Source organism: Pan paniscus, chromosome 14, assembly GCF_029289425.2.
Source record: "Pan paniscus chromosome 14, NHGRI_mPanPan1-v2.0_pri, whole genome shotgun sequence".
NCBI classification, from domain to species: domain Eukaryota; kingdom Metazoa; phylum Chordata; class Mammalia; order Primates; family Hominidae; genus Pan; species Pan paniscus.
This window is the reverse complement of record NC_073263.2, coordinates 31,767,558-31,793,038: the sequence shown is the minus strand read 5'-3', so window position 1 is coordinate 31,793,038 and position 25,481 is coordinate 31,767,558. Positions and strand designations below refer to the sequence as shown.

Sequence of the window (25,481 nt, the reverse complement as noted above, 5' to 3'; positions counted from 1 at the left end):
CTAACCCCTGGCAGCTCTGATAGATGGCTAAAGGCATGCTCACTGTGGGGCACTACCATCTCCTGCCTCCATCTGCTGCATCATCATTATCCACAAAATCCCCTTGCCCATCAATTGTCACATCAGTGGGATCCTAGAAACTGCTATCGATGTCTGCCTTTCACAAATTGTAATTCTCTGTATCTCAGTGTCTGTTCACACAGACTCCAGCAGTTGCAATTGAGAAGAGAAACAGGACTTTGTTAGAACCCCAGGATCACTTTTCCATCTGTGTGGTTTAAAGCATTGGCAATTTTCCGAAAGACCAACCTGCAAACAGCAGCGGACTCCTAACCCCTTATTACCTGGTCGTGAGAAACTCAATGAGCTTGTTTGCCTTCTCATCTGTTTCAGCAGCTGTGTCCACATCTTCTACCTCCTGGGTCATCTGTGGGAGGTTTCCACTGCTGCCTCCCAGACTGATGCTGGAGGAGGTGGAGCTTGAACTAAGCCCTGAGTCAGGCACCGGGGATGACTGGTCCTCTCTCAGGAAGTCAAAGCCACCTGGTGGGAGAAGAAGGTCAAGGAGGGATGTACTAGGCAGTGTGCTTGTCAGCATGCTTAATGATGTCCACAGAGGAGCGCAGGGAAGTGTGGAGTTATTTAAATTCTGGGGAGAAAATGGTTGCTTTCGGCTGTGGCTATGATTAAATGAGACTGACAGTTTTTCTTTGTTTAGGCAATCAGTTGCACTGCTGTGTAAATGAGTGTGTATTTGGGAATAGGAGGTGATCTGCTGCTTTCTACTCTGCTATTTTAGTTGATACTTTCTATAAAAGAAAGGTATGTATGTGTGTTTGTATGCATGCATGGACCAGGCAAAAAACCAGTTCAACTGTAACAGTTCATCTACTAACTGTGCTCTTAATAAATTATTCCTGGGTATTAGTCTTCTTAAACATGTGAAATGGGCTGGGCGCGGCGGCTCACGCCTGTAATCCCAGCACTTTGGGAGGCTGAGGCGGGTGGATCACAAGGTCAGGATATAGAGACCATCGTGGCTAGCACGGTGAAACCCTGTCTCTACCAAAAATACAAAAATTAGCCGAGCGTGGTGGCGGGCACCTGTAGTCCCAGTTACTCGGGAGGCTGAGGCAGGAGAATGGCGTGAACCCGGTGGGTGTAGTTTGCAGTGAGCTGAGATCGCGCCGCTGCACTCCAGCCTGGGAGACAGAGTGAGACTCTGTCTCAAAAAACAAACAAACAAACAAACAAACAAACAAAAAAACCATGTGAAATGATACCCTGTTTGAGGATACCAGTCACTTAATGGCTGGTTACTTATACATAATATTTTTGAGTAAATGTGCCCAGAAGCTTTAGTATTATGTGTATATCGATATATTTTAATATAATATGTTTTATGGTATTCAAAGAAATATGGCATAAGCAAATACTGTTTCTTCATTATATACTTGGTTGACATTCTATACCTCTGGGTAGGCTGTGGGTTTGAAAATGTATATATGCAACTATCCCTTTTCCCCTATTTAATAATCATAAAAAGTATGTAGTGTTGGTGTGTGTCTGATAGATATACTGAATTAGAAGTGAGGAGTCCTGGGTGTGAATAATATTTCTGCCACTTATAGTGTAGCCTCAGGGAATTTATGGAATTCTCTGTATCTCAGTGTTCTATTATAATAAAGTCAAGACAATAATTTCTGTCACACACATTTTTAGTGTGTATTTAAAGCAACTATAGTTGAAACTAGGTGCTTAATAAATGTTTATAAAAAAAGAACATTTCCCATAATCTTTGTACACCTATTCCCTGTGTCCTGTAGAGCCAGTCACTTTAGCTATCTACTGTTTGTCTTGCCTATGAATATTGTATGTGTTTTTGGTAAATCTTCACTTTAAATCATTTATACCATATCAGTGGTATAATAAACGCAAAACTGATTACACAGAGATACCCAACTTATCAGATATTACAGTTTTCTCTGCCTAACATTTAAGAAAGTACATTCTTATCCTCAGGACTTAGAGCAGCTAGAACTCTTCAGTTTAAACATCTACAGCAAAGGGAGTTTTGTGTTTCTAAGAGGCTATTGGCAGGTTATTTTCAATTAAGTGTAGCTTGGTTCAAAGTGAAGTGCTTAAATTGAGGTCAGTAGGCCTTAGGTCTCAGAGATAATGATGATTTCATATTTGTTTTCCAAACAACTATGTTAACATCTGTTAGAAGCCAATACAGTGGTGGGTACAAGTGATAAATAAAAGGTGCACCCTTTTCATAGTAATGCAGAAAGCACACAGTGACATGTGAAATGTCACACCACAGCTGGCGCCAATGTGATGTGTAAAATGAATAGGAAAAAAAAATTAGTCCCTGAACTCTGTTAGTTGGTAATCTTCATCATCATTTTAAGATATTTTAAACGTTCTGGTTCTAAATGAAAACCACTATTACCCGTTTTCATGAATGGCGCGACATGACAGAGTAATTTCTTTGACTCAGTTAATGCCATCTGTTCCTATTTCTAAGAATTTCTTTTTGTTTCAAAACAGCAATGGCTTTTAACAGGCTCCCACTAATGGTGTCTTCAAGGAAAAGGTCAATCATTCAAAAGTGAAAATTCCTTCATGGGCACTAGAAGGCACCCAAGTGATACATCCGGCACTTTGGCTGTGACCTGCTCTCAGGCAGTAGCAAGGGTCACTATTTTGTGTGTTCTCATCCTTCGGTGTTCTAGACTGCTGCTCCTGGCCAATGGGCACTTACATTTCCAATGCATCAGGAGGAACATATTCAATGGGGGCAGCAATCATATATATAACCAGGAAAAATATATTTTAAATATTCAATAATAAAGAAAGCTTTTGAGAGGCAAGTTCACATCAAGTGAAATGGTGTGCATTTATTGTACTGTTGATTTACCACGTGGAAAGTTGGAGGTCATAGCATGAGAGAAGTTAACTTGGGCTCCACTGGCACCTGCAGTTAGTTATCTCTGCATTTGTAACTGTCCTAGGCTCTCTACCAGTCCTTCTCTGTTACCTGTATAGAGATATTCAGGTTGGTAGGCTGGCTGCACGGTTAGAGTCTTAGCTTCACCCATCTCTCGGGTCTGCAGGAGCACGGAAGCAATGGAATGGAAATTGCTGTTGCAAGAGAGGGCAATCAAGAGGTGAAGAAGCAGTTTTTTGCTGTGTTCAAAGACTTCAGGCCGGTAGTGGTCTAAACCTGGAACAAAACAGTAGAATCTAAGTATAAACAAACGTTAAGCTCGTTTAGATTCCAGGGATAGTAAAGATTCCAGGATACTCAGGAGGAACATGTTAAAAGAATGTTTAGTTTTCTTTGTTATTGTTTGGGTTACCAACATACAGAAGTTGGGCTTAGGAAAAATAAAATGCTTTATTTCTTAAGTAAAATGTTCTCATAAAATGCTGATAGATGAACTTTTCTTGACCTCTCTGTAGCATTTGATGTGGTTAGCATTCCTTCTTCTTGAGATGTTCTCTTCCTTGGATATCCCTGTTACTGAAAGATTCTAATTTTATTAGTCTCTTTCTAACTGAATTTCTGAGTTTCCCTGGCTGGTTCCTCTTCCCATTTTTGCTCTACAAAGCTCAGGGCTTGGCCCACTCCGTCCTACATCCTTTCTTTTTATACGCTGACTATGCCTCATAGCTTAAAATTTACCACTTCAGCCGAAGACTCTCAAAAAGGCCCAACTTATTTTGGATATCTTTGTAGATGTGGCACTAGTGAGAAACCACTGTATTTACATGGTAGAAATAGAGCAATTTCAAACAGTGACCAAGTAGCTGACATTTCAGAGCAGATGTCACAAAAGGGCAATGAAAAATGGTGGAGATCAAATATTCCCGAAATGAGTCAAACAGGATGTCAATGTGAAAGGAAATCTCTACGGATTACTTCTGTATATTTTTAACCCGATTGGCTAGAATGCCTTTTAGATCCAGTCTTACCTAAGAAGACAGCATGAAGTAATAATGGTAGATGAAGTGCCCAGTCTTCTCGTACACTGTGATCCACCACCATTTCAGTCATAAAAATTACAGCAATATTGCACCTAATCAATGAAATAATGAAATTAATGCAACTTCTAAAGGGGATGGAAATACTAGTAGATCATTAAGTTACAGTACAACATAACTCTTAAGTGTTTTTAAAACATTATATAAGGCTCTTATTCGGGGGAGTTAGAGTTTAACTTGTAACACAGCATAGAGCTCCACAACAATAAGAAACATTGGTTGAGCTAATCACATAAAGGAGAGTCTACTAGCCACTAGGCAATAAGAGCTAAGGGATGAAGAGAAATCAAAGACAAGGTCCCTCTCATCAAGTTGCTTACAGTCTAAAAAGCATCACAGAATGCATGCCCATATCCAGATTACATCAAGGAGAAATTCAAAGGTCACAGGCAGCTTTGAATTTTGATTAACATTTGAGCAAACTCTGCTAATATGCTGGAAGCTGGCAGTCAAATCAGGCAGGATCCCACTGATTGATAAGATAATTTAATGTGGTGGGACCTGGACTAGGTTTTTCTCTTGTCATAGGTAGAAAAGTCCAGTCAAAGCTAAGATTTCCTTCTCCCCACACACGCTGCTCACCTGTGGAGTGGCCCCCGGGGAGTGATGGTCTCCGGGAGATAGTCAACCAGGGGGGCCCAGCATCCTCCAGTACAAGGCATCGGTAAGGGCTGCGGCTGCTTGGTCTCTGTAATAGTCAGCAACCAGCCCGTGTAGGGAGAAATTGGATCATCTGGAGGGTGAGAAAGACAACTGTGCTTTATTTTCAGGGAGAGGAGACTTGTTTTCTCTACTTGATGTTTTCAGAATAAATTTTAAAAATGTATGCTTGTAAAAATAACTTTATTTTTCATTAAAAAATTTTTTTTTAGGGACAGGATCTCGCTGGCACCCAGGCTGGAGTGCATTGGATCGATCAAAACTCACTGCAGGGCTGGTTACAGTGGCTCATGCCTGTAATCCCAGCACTTTGGGAGGCTGAGGTGGGTGGATCACCTGAGGTCAGGAGTTCAAAACCAGCCTGGCCAACATGGCAAAACCCCACCTCTACTAAAAATACACACACACACAAAATAGCCAGGCATGATGGCACGTGCCTGTAATCCCAGCTACTTGGGAGGATGAGGCAGGAGAATTGCTTGAACCTGGGAGTGGAGGCTGCAGTGGACCGAGATCATGCCACTGCACTCCAGTCTGGGCGACAGAGTGAGACTCTGTTTGAAAAACAAAAACAAGTCACTGCAGCTTCAAATTCTGGGGCTCAAGAGATCCTCCTGTCTTAGCCTCCCAAGTAGCTAGGACTATAGGCATGTGCCACCACAGCTGGCTAATTAAAAAATTATTATTATTATTTTAAATAGATGGGGTCTCAACATGTTGCTCATGCTGGTCTCGAACTCCTGGACTCAAGTGATCCTCCCACCTTGGCCTCCCAAAGTTTTGGGATTACAGGTGTGAGTGCCTGGCCAGAAATAACTTTCTAATGATTTCATTTGGTGAGTATGAATTACATGATCAAATGGGTGAGAATTACTTGTTTGGGTAACTACTTGCATAGTTATTACTTGGTAACTAATTTATAATTATTCATTATAAAGCAAAGCAGAATACAGATATACGAAAAGAAAAACATTAAATCGTGTTGAATTCCCATCTCTATGAAAATTTGCTCTTCCTCCAGTCTTCCTCATCTCAATAAAGCACAGTTTGGCCTGGTCGTGGTAGCTCATCCCTGTAATCCTAGCACTTTGGAAGGCCAAGGCGGGTAGATCACTTGAGGTCAGGAGTTCGAGACCAGCCTGGCCAATATGGTGAAACCCCATCTCTACTAAAAATACAAAAAATTAGCTAGGGGTGGTGGTACACGCCTGTAATAATCCCAGCTACACAGGAGGCTGAGGCAGGAGAATCATTTGAACCCAGGAGGTGGAGGTTGCAGTGAGCCGAGATCATGCCACTGCACTCCAGCCTGGGTGACAGAGCAAGACTCTGTCTCAAAAAAAAAGCACAATTTCATATTTCCAGTTTGCTCAGGACAAGAGACTTAAAGTCATCCCTGACTTTCCCCTCATATCCCATACCCAAATAATAATCACAGTGATGATGATGATAACAATAATAATAAAAATCATAACATTAGGAACTAGCACAGAGGGCTTACTTGATGCCAGGCACTGGCCTATGCATTTCACATATTAATGGCCCAATAATAGGTATCTATTTTATCCCCATTTTGTAGAGAAGAAAGTGAGGTTCAGTAACTTGTCATCCACATATTCAGAGAGCTCTGCCCTCAAAACATCTCCAGAATCTGAGCACTGTTCTCCATCTTCACCACTACTTCTAGACTAAGCCACCATCCTCTCTTGCATGGGCCACTGCAATGGCCTCCTTAACTGTCTCACTGCTTCCATCCTTGTCCTGCAGTCTTCCTCATCTCAATAAAGCACAATTTTGGCTGGTCGTGGTAGCTCACCTCTGTAATCCCAGCACTTTGGGAGGCCATGGCGGGTAGATCACTTGAGGTCTATGTTCCACAGAGCAGATAGACCAATTCTTGTAAAACAAGTTCAGTAGTGTCTCCTTCTCTGCTCAACACCCTCCAGCGGCTCTCCACAAATCCACACCCGTGGCCTTTAAGGCCTTACAAGGTCTTCCCCCTCCATGTTCCTCTCCTGGCTTATCTCCTACCAGCGCACCCTTGCTCACCCCACTCCACTCATCCTAGCTTCCTTGCTGTTCTGTGATCAGGCTGGGCCCCATACAGCCTCAGGGCCCTTGTATCTGCTGCTCCCTATGGCTAGGATGCTCATCTGCAGACAGTTGCATGGCTCACTTCTTTGCTTCATTCAAGTCTCTGCCCTAATATCACCTTATTACAGCAGCTTTCCTTGACTATTTAAATTGACCCCAACCCCAATCACTTTCTACCCTGCTCGCTCTGCTTTAGTCCCTCCCCCTCCACCCATGGATCACCAATTCACCAGCACCACCTCCCTCCCCAACTCTAATGTAAGCTCCAGGAGAGTGGGGACTTCTTCTGTTCTGTTCATTGTTTTCTCCCTACTACCTACAATGGTGCCTGGCACATGGTAAAGCATCAATAAATATTTGTTGAATGAATGAACGTCACAATATTATCTTTAAAGTAAGTACAGGCCAGGCGCAGTGGCTCATGCCTGTAATCCCAGCATTTTGGAAGGCCCAGGCGGGTGGATCACTTGAGGGCAGGAGTTCAAGACCAGCGTGGCCAACATGGTGAAACCCCGTCTCTACTAAAAATACAAAAATTAGCTAGGTGTGGTGGCACACACCTGTAGTCCTAGCTACTAGGGTGGCTGACGCAGCAGAATTGCTTGCACCCCAGAGGTAGAGGCTGCAGTGAGCCAAGATCGTGACATTGCACTATAGCCTGGGCTACGGGTGAGACCCTGTCTCAAAAACAATAATAAAAATAAAATAAAATAAGTACAGCAACACTTTTCATGTTTATTTCTTATCATGCTCCCAAAGCAGGCCAGCAGCATTTAAGAAGAGCAATACAGGTGGGCACAGGATTTAACCCAGGTATTTGGCTGCAGATTGGGATCAGTTTATGTATTAAGAGGAAGAACATACTATGTCGTCTTTAGGCAATTTTATAACAACATAATTTTTCTTTCCTTCACTTCTGCAAGGTAGTGTGAAGTCATTGATTTGATGCTGCTGGCCCAGTGTAGAATGCTGGCCTTAACATTTACAGAGCTGGTGCAGGGGTGTCTTCCTGTTGTGACAACTGAGGCTCTGAAGGAGGACAGGCATCAGAAAACCAGAACCAAGAACATCCCACTTTTCATGGGATGTGGCTAAGAGGGTTTCAGTGGAAAAGGTCAGGACTTCCCTCAGGAAGAGTGACTACTGGCTTTTTCTAATACACTGACAAGTGAGCAACCAGAACCCTATAATTCTATGCCATGAAGCTTGGCCACAACAATTTTAGCCTGGAAAAAATTTAAAGCAGATGCACTAGTAACTCATCTCAGTTCTAACTCTCAGCAAATTACCTACAAGTAACTTACTTGCAGCAAATTAACTTCTCAGATAATCATCCAGGATAAGTCAGTTGCCAAATGTACTGCTAGGTAACTAGCTACTCTTCAATAAAACTTGAAAGGGAAACAAAAAGGGAGAATATTGAAGAATTAAAAAGTAAATTGTGAGATTTCTGTTAGGAAGGGATATGTTATTCTTTGTTTCAATGATGTTTTCAGATATATATCCAATCAGCCAAAATGTGCTGAGAGGAATTAAGGTGGTCTAAACTTAAATTTTTCTGTCCTCAAACTTTGGGTTACCAGATATTGCCACAGTAACCAGACTTTTCTTGAACCACCTCTCCATTTCTCAAGTACTACTTTCCTCATCTCTAAAATCTGGTGCCTTCTAGAAGTAATGGCCTATGGTACTGAGATTTGACTATTCAGTGTTTGGATGGTACAATCCCCTGAGGGGACACACAAAGGAAGGAAAACACAAACAGCTTTATTTTACTTCCTATTGACAGCTCTAGTGAAGGTTTTATAGGGACATAGCTGAAACTTAACCTACGTTAGAGCATGATAATTACATATGGATTTTAGACACGCCTTCCATTAGTATTTTAATGGTAGAGAACTGCCTGTCTGTGCATTCAGAAGTAGAACAAGGGTAGCTGAAATGTGGCCTTATTGGAACTACCTAGTTCTTACCTGACATTGCACATTTCTGTAAAAACAAAACAATTCAAAACAACAATTCAAAGCACCAACTTAAGAAATGAACTTAACTCATGAAATGTCAGTATATTTACAATTTCTGACAAAAAAGAATAAATCCCACAAGGTACTGATTCCCTTAGCAAATCTAAAATGTCACTGGGAGCGTTCTTTGGTTTCAGAATTTCTGTAACTTGTGACCAACTAATACTCTGTATCTGCTCAATATCTACAGAAGCTGTCCAGGGCTTAAACAAAATCAGTAAATGCACTGACCTTTTTGGTTTTCCCAACTACCAGAAGAAATTCCTGTCACAAAGCTAACTCCCAGGTTAGCAAGGCTTTCAATAGGCTATGGAGACTATGCCATTGAGAAATTCAACATAGGAACAGATCCTATCCTGAGTGAGCAGCCTTTCAAAGCTTCAAGGTTAAACCCACTCGCAAGATAGATAGAAAAACTGAACCGCAACATTTGTTTTCGCCCAGGCTACAGTGCAGTGGCGCGATCTCGGCTCACTGCAAGCTCCGCCTCCCGGGTTCACGCCATTCTCCTGCCTCAGCCTCCTGAGTAGCTGGGACTACAGGCGCCCGCCACCATGCCCGGCTAATTTTTTGTATTTTTTAGTAGAGATGGGGTTTCACCGTGTTAGCCAGGATGGTCTCAATCTCCTGACCTCGTGATCCACCTGCCTCGGCCTCCCAAAGTGCTGGGAATACAGGCGTGAGCCACCGCGCCCAGCCAACAACATGTGTTTTCTAATGGGACTATGACTTAGTGTATTTTCCCCAGATGCATCACCAAGAAAAAATGTCAAGAATATAAAAACACGGCCGGGCGCGGTGGCTCACGCTCCCAGCACTTTGGGAGGCCGAGGCGGGCGGATCATGAGGTCAGGAGATCGAGACCATCCTGGTTAACACGGTGAAATCCCGTCTCTACTAAAAAATACAAAAAATTAGCTGGGCGTGGTGGCGAGTGCCTGTAGTCCCAGCTACTCACGAGGCTGAGGCAGGGACATGACTTGAACCCAGAAGGCGGAGCTTGCAGTGAGCTGAGATGGTGCCACTGCACTCCAGCCTGGGTGGCAAAGCGAGACTCCGTCTCAAAAAAAAAAAAAAAAAAGTATATATATAAACACAGGAGTGGATGGTAGTTTGAATTTTTATAATTTTGATTTGTCCATGGTTTTTTCTTTTTTTTTTAACTTTTGAGGATGCTGACTCTATGCTCATCTGCATAGGTGGATTAAATGGTTACTTAATATCTATAGGCCCTTTTAGTAATCAGACCAAGAACAATCAGAACACTCATTTTCCATCCTCTGACCACTTGCGTTCCGCCTGAAAGCCCACAGCCTGTTGGTACTTACTTTTATCTTCATCATAGGATCCTCCAGAGCTATTGCTGTATCTTGACTCGAGGCGAGTGTGGGCTCTGATGACATTACTAAACCTTCAAATACAAGAACAACCAGAATGAAATATTAACATGTGTGCATATGCGCTTTTTTTTTTTTTTTTTGAGTTGGAGTCTCACTCTGTCACCAGGCTGCACTACCGTGGTGCGATCTTGGCTCACTGCAATCTCCGCCTTCCAGGTTCAAGCAATTCTCCTGCCTTGGCCTCCCAAGTAGCTGGGATTACAGGTGTGCACCACCACACCCAGCTAATTTTTGTATTTTTAGTAGAGACAGGGTTTCACCATGTTAGCCAGGCTGGTCTCGATCTCCTGACCTCGTGATCTGCCCGCTTCGGCCTCCCAGAGTGCTGAGATTACAGGCGTGAGCCACTGCGCCCAGCCTACGCTCTTACTCATAAACTGACACTATGATTTAGTGGTTGGTTTTTCAGCTGCTAGTTGCCAATGGTGCTTTTCTTAAAGGAATGCTGTAAAAATTGAACCCCAAACATTTCTTGTTTCCTTGAGAGGGTCAGTGGTCACTCTTGCTCATAAGCACAAGTCCAAACCTTGAAAAGATAAAAATTTTAAGCCTAATATTTCAGTTGAACTAGAAAATGGTAACATTTGCTTTGGAAAGAAAATGGACATGATACTGAATAACATGATTCCCTTATTTACATAGCCTGACACACAGTAGGTGGTCAATAAATATTTCCTGAATGATTAAACAACTCAAAGTACATAGAATGGGAAATACACAAAAATAGCTTTATAATAAATCTTGGACTTTACCCAGCATTAAAGTTTCTCTTAAAATAGTTTGAGAGTGTTCAGGGAAAGGTCCTAGTTGGGAGTAATGTAACCAGAAAGACTCTTTGGTCTGGTCTCTCTTGTGGCTTGTTAAGAAGTAACCCCCACCAAAAACAAACAAAACAAAAACAAAAACAAAACAACAACAACAAAGAAAATAAAAATGTTGAAGTATAGTTAATTCATAGACATCATCTTATTTAATCTTGCTCACTCATCTTTGAGATAAGCATTATTTATTCTACAATGAGGAAAATGAGGGGAGGCGAAGTTATACACCTTGTCTAGTGTTGACCGCAGGGAGGTGGCAGTGCAGGAGGCCTTCAGTGCCATGCCAACTCCCTGCGTGGAGCTTTGAGGCTGAGCTCTCTCTCACTGGCTCTGTAACCATGGCCAAGGCCTCTACCTCCCTGGGGAACTTATTTCCACAATTGCAAAAAGGGCATCATAATAATACTCTTTTATTTAATTAGGGTTGTTTGGGGGAACAAAAGAAAGGATGTTTGAGAGTGTGTCCAAAACTGCAAGACACTGTCTGACTATAAGGTATTAGTTATTATGCTTCTATCTAGGATTTCTAGAAAGAAATCGATAGCATATTTCTCAAACAGAGGACTACAAGGTAGGGCAAGGGTGTGGTTCAGGGGCAGTGTGGGCAAAATGGTATGTCTATATTTATTTTATATAAAATGATACACAGCAGGTTTTATCAACTTAATATATATGTAGCCAAAACAAAGAACTAAGGCTATCTAGAAATACCTGGAAAACTCAAGCCAAAATAGGTGTGTCCCTCTACATTACTCACCGGGTATTCTGACTTAACTCATAACAGATCAATACTCTATTTCTTTTGGGGACACTGGAAGGTGCAGGGCTATTGCTGTCCTCACTAATGTGTGGAGAAAGAGTAATGTTTCAGCAAAAACTCCTGGATGTGCCATTAAGATGCCCATTTTGTCCCAGGTGTACAACCTTAGGGCACTGCATCAGTGATTTGGATTTGCTGAATTACAGAAATGTACTGTAATGAGCTTGGTTTCATTCACTTTTTAGATATTTGCAACAACATTTGCCCCATCCTGACAGCTATCTTTTCCCCAGTAACTTCATACCTCAAACCTTCTTCACTGTTATATCTTTTGGGCATTTGTGAATCTATAAGAACAGAATATCTAAGACATTGGCTTAGTTTCATACAAATCGTCCAACTAAATCAGACTGGTATTTATGAAAATAAATTGGAAAAAGGACAAACTTATTACCTTCTGAAGAAGTTCTTTAATCATATTTATGCTGATAAATGCAAAGTGATAAACAGCATCTGCTAGGCCCAGACATCATTCAGAAAGGAACAAAAGCAGGGTGATGAAAAAATGGCACATCTGCAGGTTTCCGTCAGGTGGAGAGTGCCACAGCACTTCCAGCTACCATGAACTGTGCTCTATGTCGGGTTTTAAATTGTGCCCTGGAGGGCCCGCACCCGGAAGAACTACAGGATGGATGACAACTCATCTCTTTTCCCTTTTGAGTTGGATTTAAAGGGGTGCTGGGTGGAGTTTATGAGGCTGGAATAAAGGGGAAGAGCAAGTCCCTTCTAGACTGTTCTCCTTGTTCTGGAGAAGACTGAAGCCACAGTGTAGCAAAGTGTATGTCTGGCAAGGAAAAAGTAAAAAACTGACTCCCAACTGTAAAATCTGTTATTTTCCTTTGCTTTTCTGGGTTGAAGAAGCTTATTTTGGGTCTGGTCCCTTGAAGAATTTCAAGGATTAAGTAGAATCTTTGATGTCTTTTAACATCAAAGGTACATACCTTAAGAAATACCATGAAAATAGCTCTGATAAGAGAAAAATTAGAAGGATGAAATGTTCCCCTCAGTTTTACCTTGTTGATTTAGCTCAAATTAATAATACTTAGATAACTGATAGTTAATATATATTTGTGTATATCAACACTATCAATTTAGATAGAAATTATCTCTGTTTCAACATAGATCGTTCAAAATTTATACAGGTGAGGTTTACTGCTTTAGCTTTCTATGAAAAATCCCTTTGTGGGCATATAAATTTATAAAAATCTTTTATTAAGATTGATATATTGAAAATACTTATGGCTGGATGCAGTCACTCACACCTGTAATCCCAGCACTTTGGGAGGCTGAGGTGGGAGGATCAGTTGAGCCCAGGAGTTTGAGACCAGCCTGGGCAACATAGTGAAACTCCGTCTCTACAAGAAATAAAAAAATGAGGTAGGTGTGGTGGCACATGTCTGTATTCCCAGTCACCTGGGAGGCTGAGGCAGGAGGACTGCTTGAGCCTGGGAGGCTGAGCCCGCAGTAAGCTGTGATTTCGTGCACTTCAGCCTAGGTGACAGAATGAGACCCTGTCTGAAAAACAAAAACAAAAACTTATGAAGATTGTTTCTGCATACTTTAAAAATTGCTATAAACTACTCTTTTAATAAATATATGTTCATTTTGATGCCTAGTAAAATAAACTACATGAAAAATCTTAGACTTAGGTGTACTTTCTGTTACATTTTCTGATAGTTTTTAAAAATTTTTATTAATACACAATAGATGTACATTTTTCAGGGTAGATGTGATCATTTGATACAGGCATTTAATGTGTAAATATCAAATCAGGGTAATTGGGATATCCATCATCTTAAATATTTATTTTTTCTTTATGCTAGGAACATTCAAATTATTCTCTTCTAGCTATTTTGAAATGTTTCATAGATTACTGTTAACTTGAATAGCTTTTTTTTTTAAAAAATTGAATGTTATAAAATTTGCTTTATTTTTCTTTTCTTACTTTGGCTACTGGGGCCTCAAGGTTAGGTTAATGTTAAGTTGTAGTTTTCCTTAGTCAGGAGTTAAGACACCAACTGTCTTACCCTCCCATTAGCTTGGCACATATTCTTTTACTCTTGTTTTAATGTTCTTTCACTTAAGCTATAAGGTTTGTTTGTGCTTTTGTCAGTAGGAACGGCATTATTAAATATTACTGAGTCACATCAAAGAACCATTAATCTAGTTGTAAAGAACATGGTGCCAGGGCGGTCATTTTGTCCAACTCCATGGTGCTTCCCTCAGCCCATGGATATGGTGCTTCCCTCACAATGGATATGGTGGAAGAGATGCCTCACTCCTGAGGTGTGTTAACACAGCAGCCTGGTGCGGTGTTTCTGAACAACACTGTCTCTGTAGGCTCTTTGCCTATAAGGACTGTAAAGAAAGGAGTAAATTGCTGTCCTCCAAGATGGGTTACTGAAAGGGTAAGGGAAAGGGGACTGGTGGTGGTTGGACAGCTTATCCACCTCTGGGGCTATGACATTTCTCCTATTTTCATTCACTTACCAAATAAACACTTTAAAATGCCTACTATGCACAGCACAGTAGACTAATCACTGAGGATAGAAATATGTGTAAGACAGGGGTGTCCAATCTTTTGGCTTCCCTGGGCCACACTGGAAGAAGAACTGCCTACACTAACACAATAGCTGATGAGCTAAAAAAAAATAAAATAAAATCACACACACTCAAAATCTCATAATCTTTTAAGAAAGTTTATGAATTTGTGTTGGGCCACATTCAAAGCTGTCCTGGGCCGCATGTGGCCTGTGGGCTGCAGGTTGGACAAGCTTGGTGTAAGAGATACGCAGTCTCTCTGTGTTCTCTAGGAATTAAAATCTGGTGGTTAAGTGTGTCTGTAAGCACCCATACATCAACATGACAGGGATTACAAGGAAGGAAGGGTGATAAGTAGATTGAGGAGAAAAAAGGATTTTAGGCTGAGGGCACAGCCTACTTTCATAGAAAAAAAAGAATACAGTAGACAAATAGTGTAGGTGCTATATGGGATCAACGGAATAGTGGTGTCCATTGGGAGAGTATATTCATAGACATATGTTTGCACATATATGTGAATATGATCAATCAATGTTATAGGTAGATAAATAGTCAGTATAAAAGAATCTGACATGTATGAATATGTGTGATATATATGGGTAGATAATTGCATCAGGCTTTCCAATGACCAGGAGAGATATGGTGACAGAGCAGGAGTAAGAGCTAAACAAGAAAATCTCTCTTGAAGATGTTCTGTGATCTTGATATTAGACAGATTACTGGCTTCTTAAGTTCAAAGGCACCACTAAAACCTCTAGGCAGGACACTCAGAACTCTGGCCCTAAACAGGCCTTTGTAATGAGATGGTAATACATGGAGATCTATCATCTTTCTACCTCAAATAAAATTCAGACAGGAAACTCAGACAAAACAATAAATGATCAAGAATGTTATAGTCTAGTGAGAAAGTAAAAATATCTTTAGAGAAATACTGTGACTTTTATCATGAGGTAGTTTTCCAAAGAAGGTAATATTAATAGCAAATATAGATTTTAAAAAGGAACATGCTAATTAACAATCTTGTACCTTCACTAATATGTGGAATATAAAAACCTTTATTCATTCCTGAGAAAGAAATAAAAGGCTTTATTAGAGAACTTCAAAGGACAAGGTCTATAATTCGTGATCTGCTGGGTTTGGGCTTTTAGTCTGAAGGGAAGCCCGTATGGATGAGCATCTGCCTGAAGGTAACACAGCTGCCCAGTGATGCAGTGAGGAATCTGGCTGGTGCCTGAATTAGGGAAGGAGCCTTCAGAGCCCCAAGGGCAGGCAGCCCTGTGCCAGGTCGTCTCCACGCCAGCCCCTACTGTGCCCCAATACACATGATGAAATCCTCAGAATGCTCAGGAAGCACTGTGGGCTTGCTGGGGCATTTTGGGCTAAGTGAGTTATTTTCACCACTTGATCCCCTAAATTACCTTTAATATGCATTCGTGAGCATCTCATCCTTTTTACTAATTTCTTAAGTAAAAGGGCTCCCTCATTACCTTTTACTATAAAATGCTCAGCTGAAGGCGTTTTCAACACCGTGAGGATCATCCTAATTTTCATTTTTTTTAAATTGAGTTTTGTTTTTCTCTCCTGGTTTGTCTCCCTGCTCTTCACAATCAACTGCAGGAAAGAGTGACTCTGATTTGACTACTGATGAGTAGTTCATAGGCAAGGCAATAAGAAGGCTGAGATATGGGAGAAATATTATTAAAGAGCTAATGTGGAGGGAACGGAGACTTTGTTTAGCAGGAAAAGATAGTGTTTTGGTTAACCAAGACAGGACAAAGCAAAAGTAAAATAAGAATAATCATGTTTCATAGAACTCATCTCAAGATGACTACTCTATCCCTAAGAAATTATTCAACAATCAGATTTGAAAATTTCACATGGCAATTCTAATTCCAGATGGTCTGTGTCCATTAGCAGAACAACTCATGGTTTTTACTAAGCCCTGAGGTAAGCGGAATTCCACCACCACCAGAACAACACCCTTCTAAATCTTTCTCTTCTCTGACTTTGCACAGAAATAACTGTTATCTTTAGGGATATACTGAGTAGAGTTGGAAAGTAAGTCTGAGTTTCTAAAAACAAAGAAGGATTTTTATGTATGTGCAAAATTTATGAAACTCCACAAACCTGTATTGATGTCTATGTATAGATTATTGCAGAACATTACACTGGATATTAAGTCAAATTTGTGTACCAACCTTTCATCAGATTCTTTCAATATCTTGTTCTCCTCAGCATCTGGGAAATTGTCCTGGCCAGCAACCACTGTATTGCTGCTAGAGGTGGTTCCTGTAGATGGGATTGGAAGAAAAACACTTATAAAAAGATGCAAGCTGAGGGGTCAAGCTCAAGTCTCAAGTAATTCCAGGGAAATATTTCCTGTAAAATCTTATGTTTGGAAGATTTTTTACATCTTCTGCACAATCTCAGACATTCTAAACAATCTTCCAAGCCCACACCACTGAAATGAGAGAATCGTAGACATCTGTTATGGTCAAACCAAATTCCTTAACTCTCGTAAAGCAAGCCTACATTCCTGAAACCTCTTCTTCCTGGCCACTTAGGCAATGAGCTTATTTATAGTGGCTGGCCCTGCTGTTGGCTGCTTTAGTATTTCTGGGTCCAGGAGTTACTAAACTAATGCTAGTGAAGTAAGGCCAAGCACCTAGCACTTCTGATTGCTGTGCTACTCCTTCCCTGTAAGAACACTGCTCTGGTGGCAGGGTGTAGGGCGAACAGAGGAGACAGTAGACTCAGGGAGGAGAGGAATTGGAAGGCAGTTACTGCATGAGGTCAGCAGAAGGGAGGCAGACTTCAAGGAATTTGAGGAGGATGGCATATATTTCATGAAAGGTTGCTGAGACACCAATTAACCAAAAGTGATAATACTTTTGGGGGGAATTTTAATCAACGCTGAAGGAATATAGCCAAGGGAGGGTCCAGATACAAGAAGGAGGATCCAGAAATGAGATTCCTGAGTGACTGCAGTGTCCTGGCTGGGATCGGCTGAAATACAAAGTTCTGTGATGGAGGATGCTTGAGCCAAAGATTCTCAGTCATCTTTACAAGATCATTTCATTAACCCTATGATCCCTAAGAGACTAAGTTATTCTCTTTTTTTTGAGACACAGTCTTGCTCTGTCGCCCAAGCTGGAGTATAGTGGTGCAATCTTGGCTCACTGCCACCTCTGCCTCGTGGGTTCAAGCGATTCTCCTCCTGCAGCCTCCTGAGGAGCTGGGAGTACTGGCGCGTGCCACCACATCCGGCTAAGTTTTTGTATTTTTAGTAGAGACAGGGTTTTGTCATGTTGGCCAGGCTGGTCTTGAACTCCTGACTTCAGCCTCAGCCTCCCAAAGTGCTGGGATTACAGGCGTGAGTCACCACGCCCAGCCCATGTCTCAGTTATTCTTAAGCCATCTCTTAATTGAATGCACACACAGGAACAAGAAAAAAGTAACAAACACATTCTCATATCCTTTCAGGAATCTACATGAAGGAAACCCCAGGGATCTGTGACCAGGTGTCTGCCCGGTTGCTCTTCTTACCCGAGGCTGCTGCGGAGGCCTTGCTACTGGCCGTGAAGCGGTAGAAGGGCGGGTTGTCGCAATGCTGGACGATGGGGTTCACGGGCTCTGTCTGCTGCAGCTCAAAGAGAAGCTCTTCCATGGTTTGAATGGTGTTGTTACGGCACAAGTATATTGCCACTTTTTTAATCTGAGAAGGAAAAAAGAAAACAAGGGATGTTTCACAGAGCCTAGTCCACAGGAACACTAGGCCAGTAAACCTCTCATTTAGATAAGTTGTCATCATGCAGGAGCTGTCACCGTGATAGCTAATCTTTGTGCTATCCTAGGATGAACCAAGGACTTGGATTAAAATTCACCTCTCTTCATCGGCACGTCTGACAACAGTGTGTTCTTAAAGCCCTTACCTTTTCTAATGCTAAGTTTTTAAAAGTTACTTTTGAGGTACGTGAATTCTATCTAAACTGAAAACTTGCCATCAAAGTTCTCATCTTCAGAAATAATTTTATTTATACAAACCCTGGGGAAAAACTGCTAGCTATTTTTGTTTAAAAAGGAATCCAGTCCCCTGCTATTCTCTTCTCCCCAAGAAACAAATGAGTTTTAGCTGTTTTTATGGTTTTAAATTTTAAAAATAACTCTGGATTAAAGCTCCACACTATTGCAGGCCTCATAGTCCAACCTGAGCCCTGCAAGCTGCAGTGAGGCTTATGTGGACTCAAGGCAGCAGGAAGACATAAACCTGTCACAAAAACAACCAGCACAGAAATGCCAATTGAGTTTGGGTTTTAAAAATGCTGTCATTCTGTTGATCCTATCACTTTTAAATACCAACTGTAAATATCAGACATTTCAGAAGGATTTCTCCATGCTCACTTCTCTCTTCTACCACTTGAATTTGAAGAGAAAAACCTGGATACTCTGCTTTCTTATTCTGTTTCAAGAGCATCAGGATGTAAACATGAAACATTCTTATTAGTAATAATACAACACTTTACTTAGTGTCTCTTACATAGTAGGTCCAATGTTTATAGAAGGCAGTTTTCAGTAACTGCTAGAAAAATATCCACCTGCTATATCAATAGGTTTCTGTGTCCCAAGGCTCAGAGCAAGGAGATGACAGAGGCATCACTAGCACACATAGCCTGTGTCTAGGGGGCAGAAGGGAACTTTTATGTAATATCTGGATGAGCTCACAGGAGATTCATGTGACTAACTGGACATTTCTATTTTAGCTGGAGCAAAGAGCACATTCTGACTTGCAAATTGCACATGGGAGTCCCTGCAGGAATAATCACTCTTGAAGGGCTGAGAGACACTTACATAGGGTAGGAGAACTGTGTCGCTGCTGACCCCACAGAGGCTAATCAGGAACTGCAAGGTGATCCTCAGGTTGTTGCTCCATTTCTCATTGTTGGCTAAAGCATTCCAAGCATTTTCCATTTCTGGCCCAGGAACTTCATCTCCATACTATAACAAAATAAAAACCGGCCCAAGAGATGTGTGAAAACTGTAAGGATGCAAAAGGTTTGACTGAAAGTAGTTTTGAGGGTCATGACCATCTCAAAATCATAAGAAGGGGGAAACATGACCATTTATCAGAAAGATGCCATCTTTCAGTAAACAGTAATTAATAATGCACAAATCAATCATGCACAATACCTATTCATGTGAGTTTTTTAAATATTAGGCCTATTTTTATTTTCATTATCATTCTTAAAATTGCTGTAAAATACGCATAACATAAAGTTTACCATCACCACCATTTGTAAGTGTACAGCCTGTGGCATTAAGTCCATTCATATTTCTGTGCAACCATCACCACTATTTATCGCCATTCATGTGATTTTTAAAGGAATCCCATTTTCCCTGGGGTTTGACTAACCCAGGGTTTTTTTCTGATGATGGAGCCATGCTATTTGAAGCACATTTCCTCTGAGTTTACCTTGGCCGTCATGTACATGAGGTTGTTCAGGACCAGTGACGTGGCTTCTGGAGAGCCCCAGCCATTTCCTCTCAGCCCGTGAGAAGCAGTCACGTCACCTTCCCGGTCCTTGACTTCGTCCTCTGGGCTGCTGGGGCTCGACCCCGGGAGGAGGAGCCTGCTGTCCACCAGCTCGATGTTGTGCAGCCAGGGCAGCAGGTAGGTAAGCATGATCTGGCGCCCGTTGGGGTGTGTTGTGGGGAATCGCTGGCTTACCTCTAAAGAGAATTGCAGTGACAGAGAGTCATCCATACCTTATTCCACCAAAATAAATTGAAATTCAAATGCCAACTTGCAGACTGAACAGTGTCCTACGTTTACAAAACATTTTCATATACAGGAGCTCCCCAAGGCCACAGAATGATAAAACCAAGGCTTGTCTGCAAGCTTGTTGCTCCACATCTGGTGCGCTGTGCAGGAAAGTGTATAGCACTGTGGGGCAAGCACAGGCTTGGTAAAAGTGGAGTGAGTTCAAATCCACTGCTAGCGGAAGATGTATATCAGAGGGTGGACAAAATAAGGGACTTGGAGTTAGAAGCGCATGTGTTCAGATTCCAGATCCACCACATACTAGTGGCATGTGACTCTGGGCTAGTTACTTAACATCTCTGCTCCTCAGTTCCCTTGTCGGTAAAATGGGACTGATAGGGCCCCACATCAGGCTACTGTAATGACTAAAAGATATAATCATAATGAATGCAATGTGCTCAGCACAGTGCCTATCATCCATCAGGCTCTTATAAATTGTGGTTAGGATCAGTCTAACACCAATGATTACCTTACCACTGACCCAGTGTCTTACAAAGTGTCTTCCATGAAACACTGGCTGTTAAAAAGTGACATGTGGATCTCTAGGAAGAATAAACCCACTTTGCAGAGTCGTCTTGAAAACTGCTAAGCATGTGGAAGGTGCCTGCCAAGGGCTGCGTGTCCCCTGTGAGACACGTGAGTCCAAATAGTGAAGCCCTAGGTCTGGTCCAGTTATTTCACCATTACTTTCTCTCAGAGCATTTTGGCATTGTTTCACTGCCAGCAGTATTTAATTTTATAATCCAAATAAACTTTCTAAGATAGAGAAGCACAGCATTATGTATATGCAGTAGGCTCCAATGTAATCTCCTATCTCTCATATCTAGAAAAGAAGGTATTTTATCCTCAGGGAAATTAGAAAGCTTGGTCTCATACAGGTGTTATGATCCAGTGTGGCAATGCAATCTCGCTTAGAGGGCTCATGGCTGCTAAATAATAGAACACAGATGCCAGGAATTATGCCAAGATAATCCATGGGATCTTCTGAAACAGCAGCTTTAATCAATTTGGCCCTTTTCCTAAAATTAAAATTATAATTTTTTATTTTGGAGACCATAATGTTATATCACAATAATCAGACAGTGCTAAGCTATTATGTTTCATATAGGTCAAAATTTCAAAATTTACTTGATTTCTACATTTATGGATGTGACTGATGTATGTGACTGTTATGTCACATACTCAAATCCTTATAAAATCAGAACATTCATTTGTCCCAAGGTACGGGGCATTTTCTAGGTGCAAGCCACTGTGCTAGACATGACAAAGACAGCAAAGACTGACAAATGATGCAGTTCCTGCCCCTAAGAAAGAGACTCAGACAAATTATGTTGACAAATCACTCTGGGGCAAGGGAAACAGTGACAAATGAAATCAGAAAGGCACAAACAGAGTGCTTTGGGGGTTCGGTGGGAAAATGACTTCTGGGTGCAAAGACTCAGAATAGTTTTATGGTGGGAGAACTATTTAAACTCCACTAGAAGGATCTGGACTTTAAGATGGGGGAAAAAATCCCAAAAACAAATAAAAGAGAGAGCAGTTATTCAAAAGACCTATCTTTTGACAATGGTATAAAAATCTATAGACTTTTTGGAGCAAAGACTTATGCATTACATAATTTGCTTGTTTATTATGTTAACTGCATTTTGTCTGACAGATATCAGCACCAAGAGGGTAGGGATGTCTGCCTGAGGTATCCCAAGCACCCAGGTAGCTCCTGGACAGTCAAGGGTAGTTCCTTTTTAAAAGGGAACAAGAAAAGAAAAATGCCAAAGACATGCAAATAGCCCTCAGTTCACTGCTCCAGAAATATTTTAAATAAAATGTGAGACCACATCAGTGGGATGCTCTTGTTCAGTGGACCTGAACAATTTGTCTGGCCGTTTACAATAATTAGGTCACTTGAAATTACAGGCAATAAAAATTTCACCACAGGGTTTATATTAAAAACAAGTGTTTGGAATCTATTATAACCTCCTAATTTTTCTGTGTTATTTTTAAAAAGTAATTTCCCCTAAGCCAAAACTGCCAAAAGGTAATTCTTCAAGGAAATGTAGGTTGAACCTGCTTGCAACTCATAGGAGCCTCTGATCTGGTTAAACCTGCTGGACTGTTTCCTCTCTCCTGAATTGTGAACCACTCCCACTTTACTAGCATCTCCCTCTCAGCTAATAAACATGCTCCAATATCACTCATCCTTAAAACTCCTCCTCTGACTCTGCACCCCACTGGAGGGCCAGCCTCTCTTTCTACATTCTTTCTCAGCCAGGCCACTGTGATCTGGCTTCTGCCACTACCTCCCTGCAGAAACTACTGACAGTTACCAATGAATCTCGAAACTCAAGAGAGTCATGTTCAGGTCTTCTCTTCTGGGATCTCTCTACTGCATCGGAGGCTGTGCACTGCTCACTCTCTCCTTCTAAATCTCTTTTTCCTTTATGTTTCCATGAAACCCTTCTCCTGAGTGTTCTCCCTCCATTCCTTCTCACCCTTCTGCTCTTCCTCGGACCAGTCTGCAAAAGTGGGGGTGTCCAGGCCCTTTCTTCCACTCTGTGCTCTCTCCATTCCTGATCTCATTCATGCCTGTGGCTCTAATCCCTTCCATCCTTCTGTGAATTGCTAGCACTGACCTCCCTCAGTTCAGGCTCATCCATACAGGAGGAAGTCCAGCAGAGGCATACACTCAACATCCTGGGCTGGGCTCCTGATCTCTGCCTTGCACCAAACCTTCCCCTCTCTCTGTATTGGGTTTCTAGGAGGGTTATCATCACTGACCTCCCTGATATCACGGTAGGCATTCTCTTCTGTGCCTTTGCTTGGCAGCTTTTCGCTCTGGTTTCTCCTCTCCAGTCTCATTGGGCTGTCTTTGTTCAGGCCCTTATCATTTATTATTTCCTCCTTGGACTATTGCCGTCGTTTCTTAACTATCCTCCTCTCTCCAGACTGGATGTTCACTAATCCACCCTCCATACTGCAACCAGGCTTTTAAAAATGCATTCTAATCTTGATACTCCCTCTTCTCATTTGCAACTCATCAGTGGCTTTCAAAACCCCAGCAGCTTGCTTGGATGCTCTCTCTGTTTACAGACCTCTGAAGGGGGATTCAAAAAGCACATATGGAAGATTGCTGGCCTACAAACCTTGTAGTGTACACAAGGCCTTCCAAGATAATGATTTTGGCCTCTGCATCTGCCCACGACCATCTCTAGCTTTTCCTGTTCCTGCACGTTATGTTACCTAAACTGACCTCTATATAATCCCCCAATTACATCATGCTAGTTTATAACTCTAAGCTGATGCATATGCAATGGTCTCTTGCTCTGTAATGTCTATCAACTACTTGTCTGCTATGCAAATTTCTACTCCTTTCAAACTACAGCTTAGACATCAATTTCTCTCTGGGAATTCTTTTCTGATATTCCTGGCCCAATAATTGATTAGTCCTTCAGCTACTGTCTAATACATTGAGCATTTTTCTTTTTTAAAAAATTGCATTTGCTATACTGTATCAAAATTATTTGATCGCACACCTTTTTTTTTTTTTTTTTTTTGAGACAGAGTCTCGCTCTGTCGCTCAGGCTGGAGTGCAGTAGCACAATCTCGGCTCACTGCAACCTCCGCTTCTTGGGTTCAAGTAATTTTTGTGCCTCAGCCTCCTAGTAGCTGGGACTACAGGCATGTGCCACCATGCCCAGCTAATTTTTGTATTTTTAGTAGAGACAGGGTTTCGCCATGTTGGCCAGGCTGGTCTCGAACTCCTGGCCTCAAGTGATCCACCTGCCTCAGCCTCCCAGGGTGCTGGGATACAGGCATAAGCCACTGTGCTTGGCTTGATTGCATATCTATCTTTTCTGCTAGACTATGAACCTTTGATGGGAGAGACTTTTATTTCCCTCTGTATTTCTGAAACCCAAGCACAGTGCCTAGCATGTAGGCAGCACTCAAATCTTGGGTGAAGTGCATAAAAATAAATTTTAGTTTTGCAAGAAGAGAATTAATTTACTAAAAGGGCTTTTATTGGGTCTCTCCACTGTTTCTGGTATTACACAAAGAAGTGACTAACTCTGCCTCAGGTATGTGGAGAGGTCTGCACAGTTGAGGTGGATGTTAAGTTAGATCTTCTGGAAAGTTGAAGTTAGGAAGAAGGGGTGAGGGCCATTCAACAGCATGTACAGAAGCAAAGATTTACAAGAGGACCTGGAATGTTGGTCAAATATTCAGTAGGACTGGAGTAGAGGATTCTTGAATGAAAAGGTAGAAAGCAAGTTTAGAAAAGGAGCTTTTTTTCCCCCACCCCTTGGCTGAGTTCTAATTTTATAGCAATGGCTTTGGAGGAATACAGATCTAGATTTAATTCTGACTTGGTTGCTTCCTAGCTATATGGTCTTGAGCAAATTATTTAACATCTCTAAACCTTAGTTTCTCATCTGTAAAACAATGATGATGGTGGTGGTGGTAGTTGTGATAATTCCATGCCAGGACTGGGCCAGCTGCTTGGTTTTCATTAGATCACTTTAATCTTCACATCCTATGGGGTAGTCATGACTATTACAGATAAGGAATGTAATTTAGAGGTTCTGTGACTTGCCCACAGTCAAACAACTAGTGAAAGGTTGCCTGACCCCCAAGCCTCTGTTCTAACCACTGTACTATACCAGGGTTTATAAATATTAAGTGATGAATGCAATGCACATAAAGTACCTAGCATGGAGGCTGGTACCTACTATCCACTCACAAAATGTAGGCTGTTATCAGCTATTTTTAGGACAATTGGGCAGAGAAGTTTGAGTTAAGAAGTGCTGGACATATTTGGCTTTGCATAGTGGACGGACTGCCACATGGAAGATAAACTGTAGTTAGGTAATGCAGAGGCAGGGAAGGACTGAGGAAGGTCTGGACAAAGCAGTGGTGAGGTGGTGATAGAGATGGAAAAACAGGATGAATTCAAGAGGCCAAAGTCTGTCTCTTGGCAAAGTGCTACGTAAGCTTAGGCAAGAAGTTAGGTGACAAATGCATTTTTTTTTTTTTTTTTTTTGAGACAGAGTCTCACTCTGTTGCCTAGGCTGGAGTGGAATGGCATGATCTCGGCTCACTGCAATGGCTGCCTCCCGGGTTCAAGTGATTCTCCTACCTCAGCCTCCTGAGTAGCTGGGACTAGAGGCGTGGGCCACCATGCCCAGCTAATTTTTGTCTTTTTTGTAGAGATGGGGTTTCACCATGTTAGCCAGGCTGGTCTCAAACTCCTGACCTCAG

The 25,481-nt window shown here is 41.7% G+C and overlaps 1 protein-coding gene across 4 annotated transcripts in view; it reads right to left on the bottom strand.

Moving 5' to 3' along the window:
* FRY (FRY microtubule binding protein) overlaps positions 1–25,481 on the bottom strand; it is a 448,961-nt gene that overhangs the window by 67,360 nt on the left and 356,120 nt on the right. For all 4 annotated transcript variants that reach the window (XM_055096587.2, XM_055096586.2, XM_034936539.3 and 1 more), the window contains 9 exons: positions 19,881–20,137; positions 19,259–19,405; positions 17,957–18,125; positions 16,609–16,699; positions 10,157–10,239; positions 4,633–4,783; positions 3,982–4,085; positions 3,044–3,229; positions 345–543 (listed from right to left, as the gene is read on the bottom strand). In XM_055096587.2, the coding sequence (XP_054952562.1) occupies positions 345–543; positions 3,044–3,229; positions 3,982–4,085; positions 4,633–4,783; positions 10,157–10,239; positions 16,609–16,699; positions 17,957–18,125; positions 19,259–19,405; positions 19,881–20,137 (1,387 nt within the window). The remainder of the gene's footprint in view (positions 1–344; positions 544–3,043; positions 3,230–3,981; positions 4,086–4,632; positions 4,784–10,156; positions 10,240–16,608; positions 16,700–17,956; positions 18,126–19,258; positions 19,406–19,880; positions 20,138–25,481) is intronic.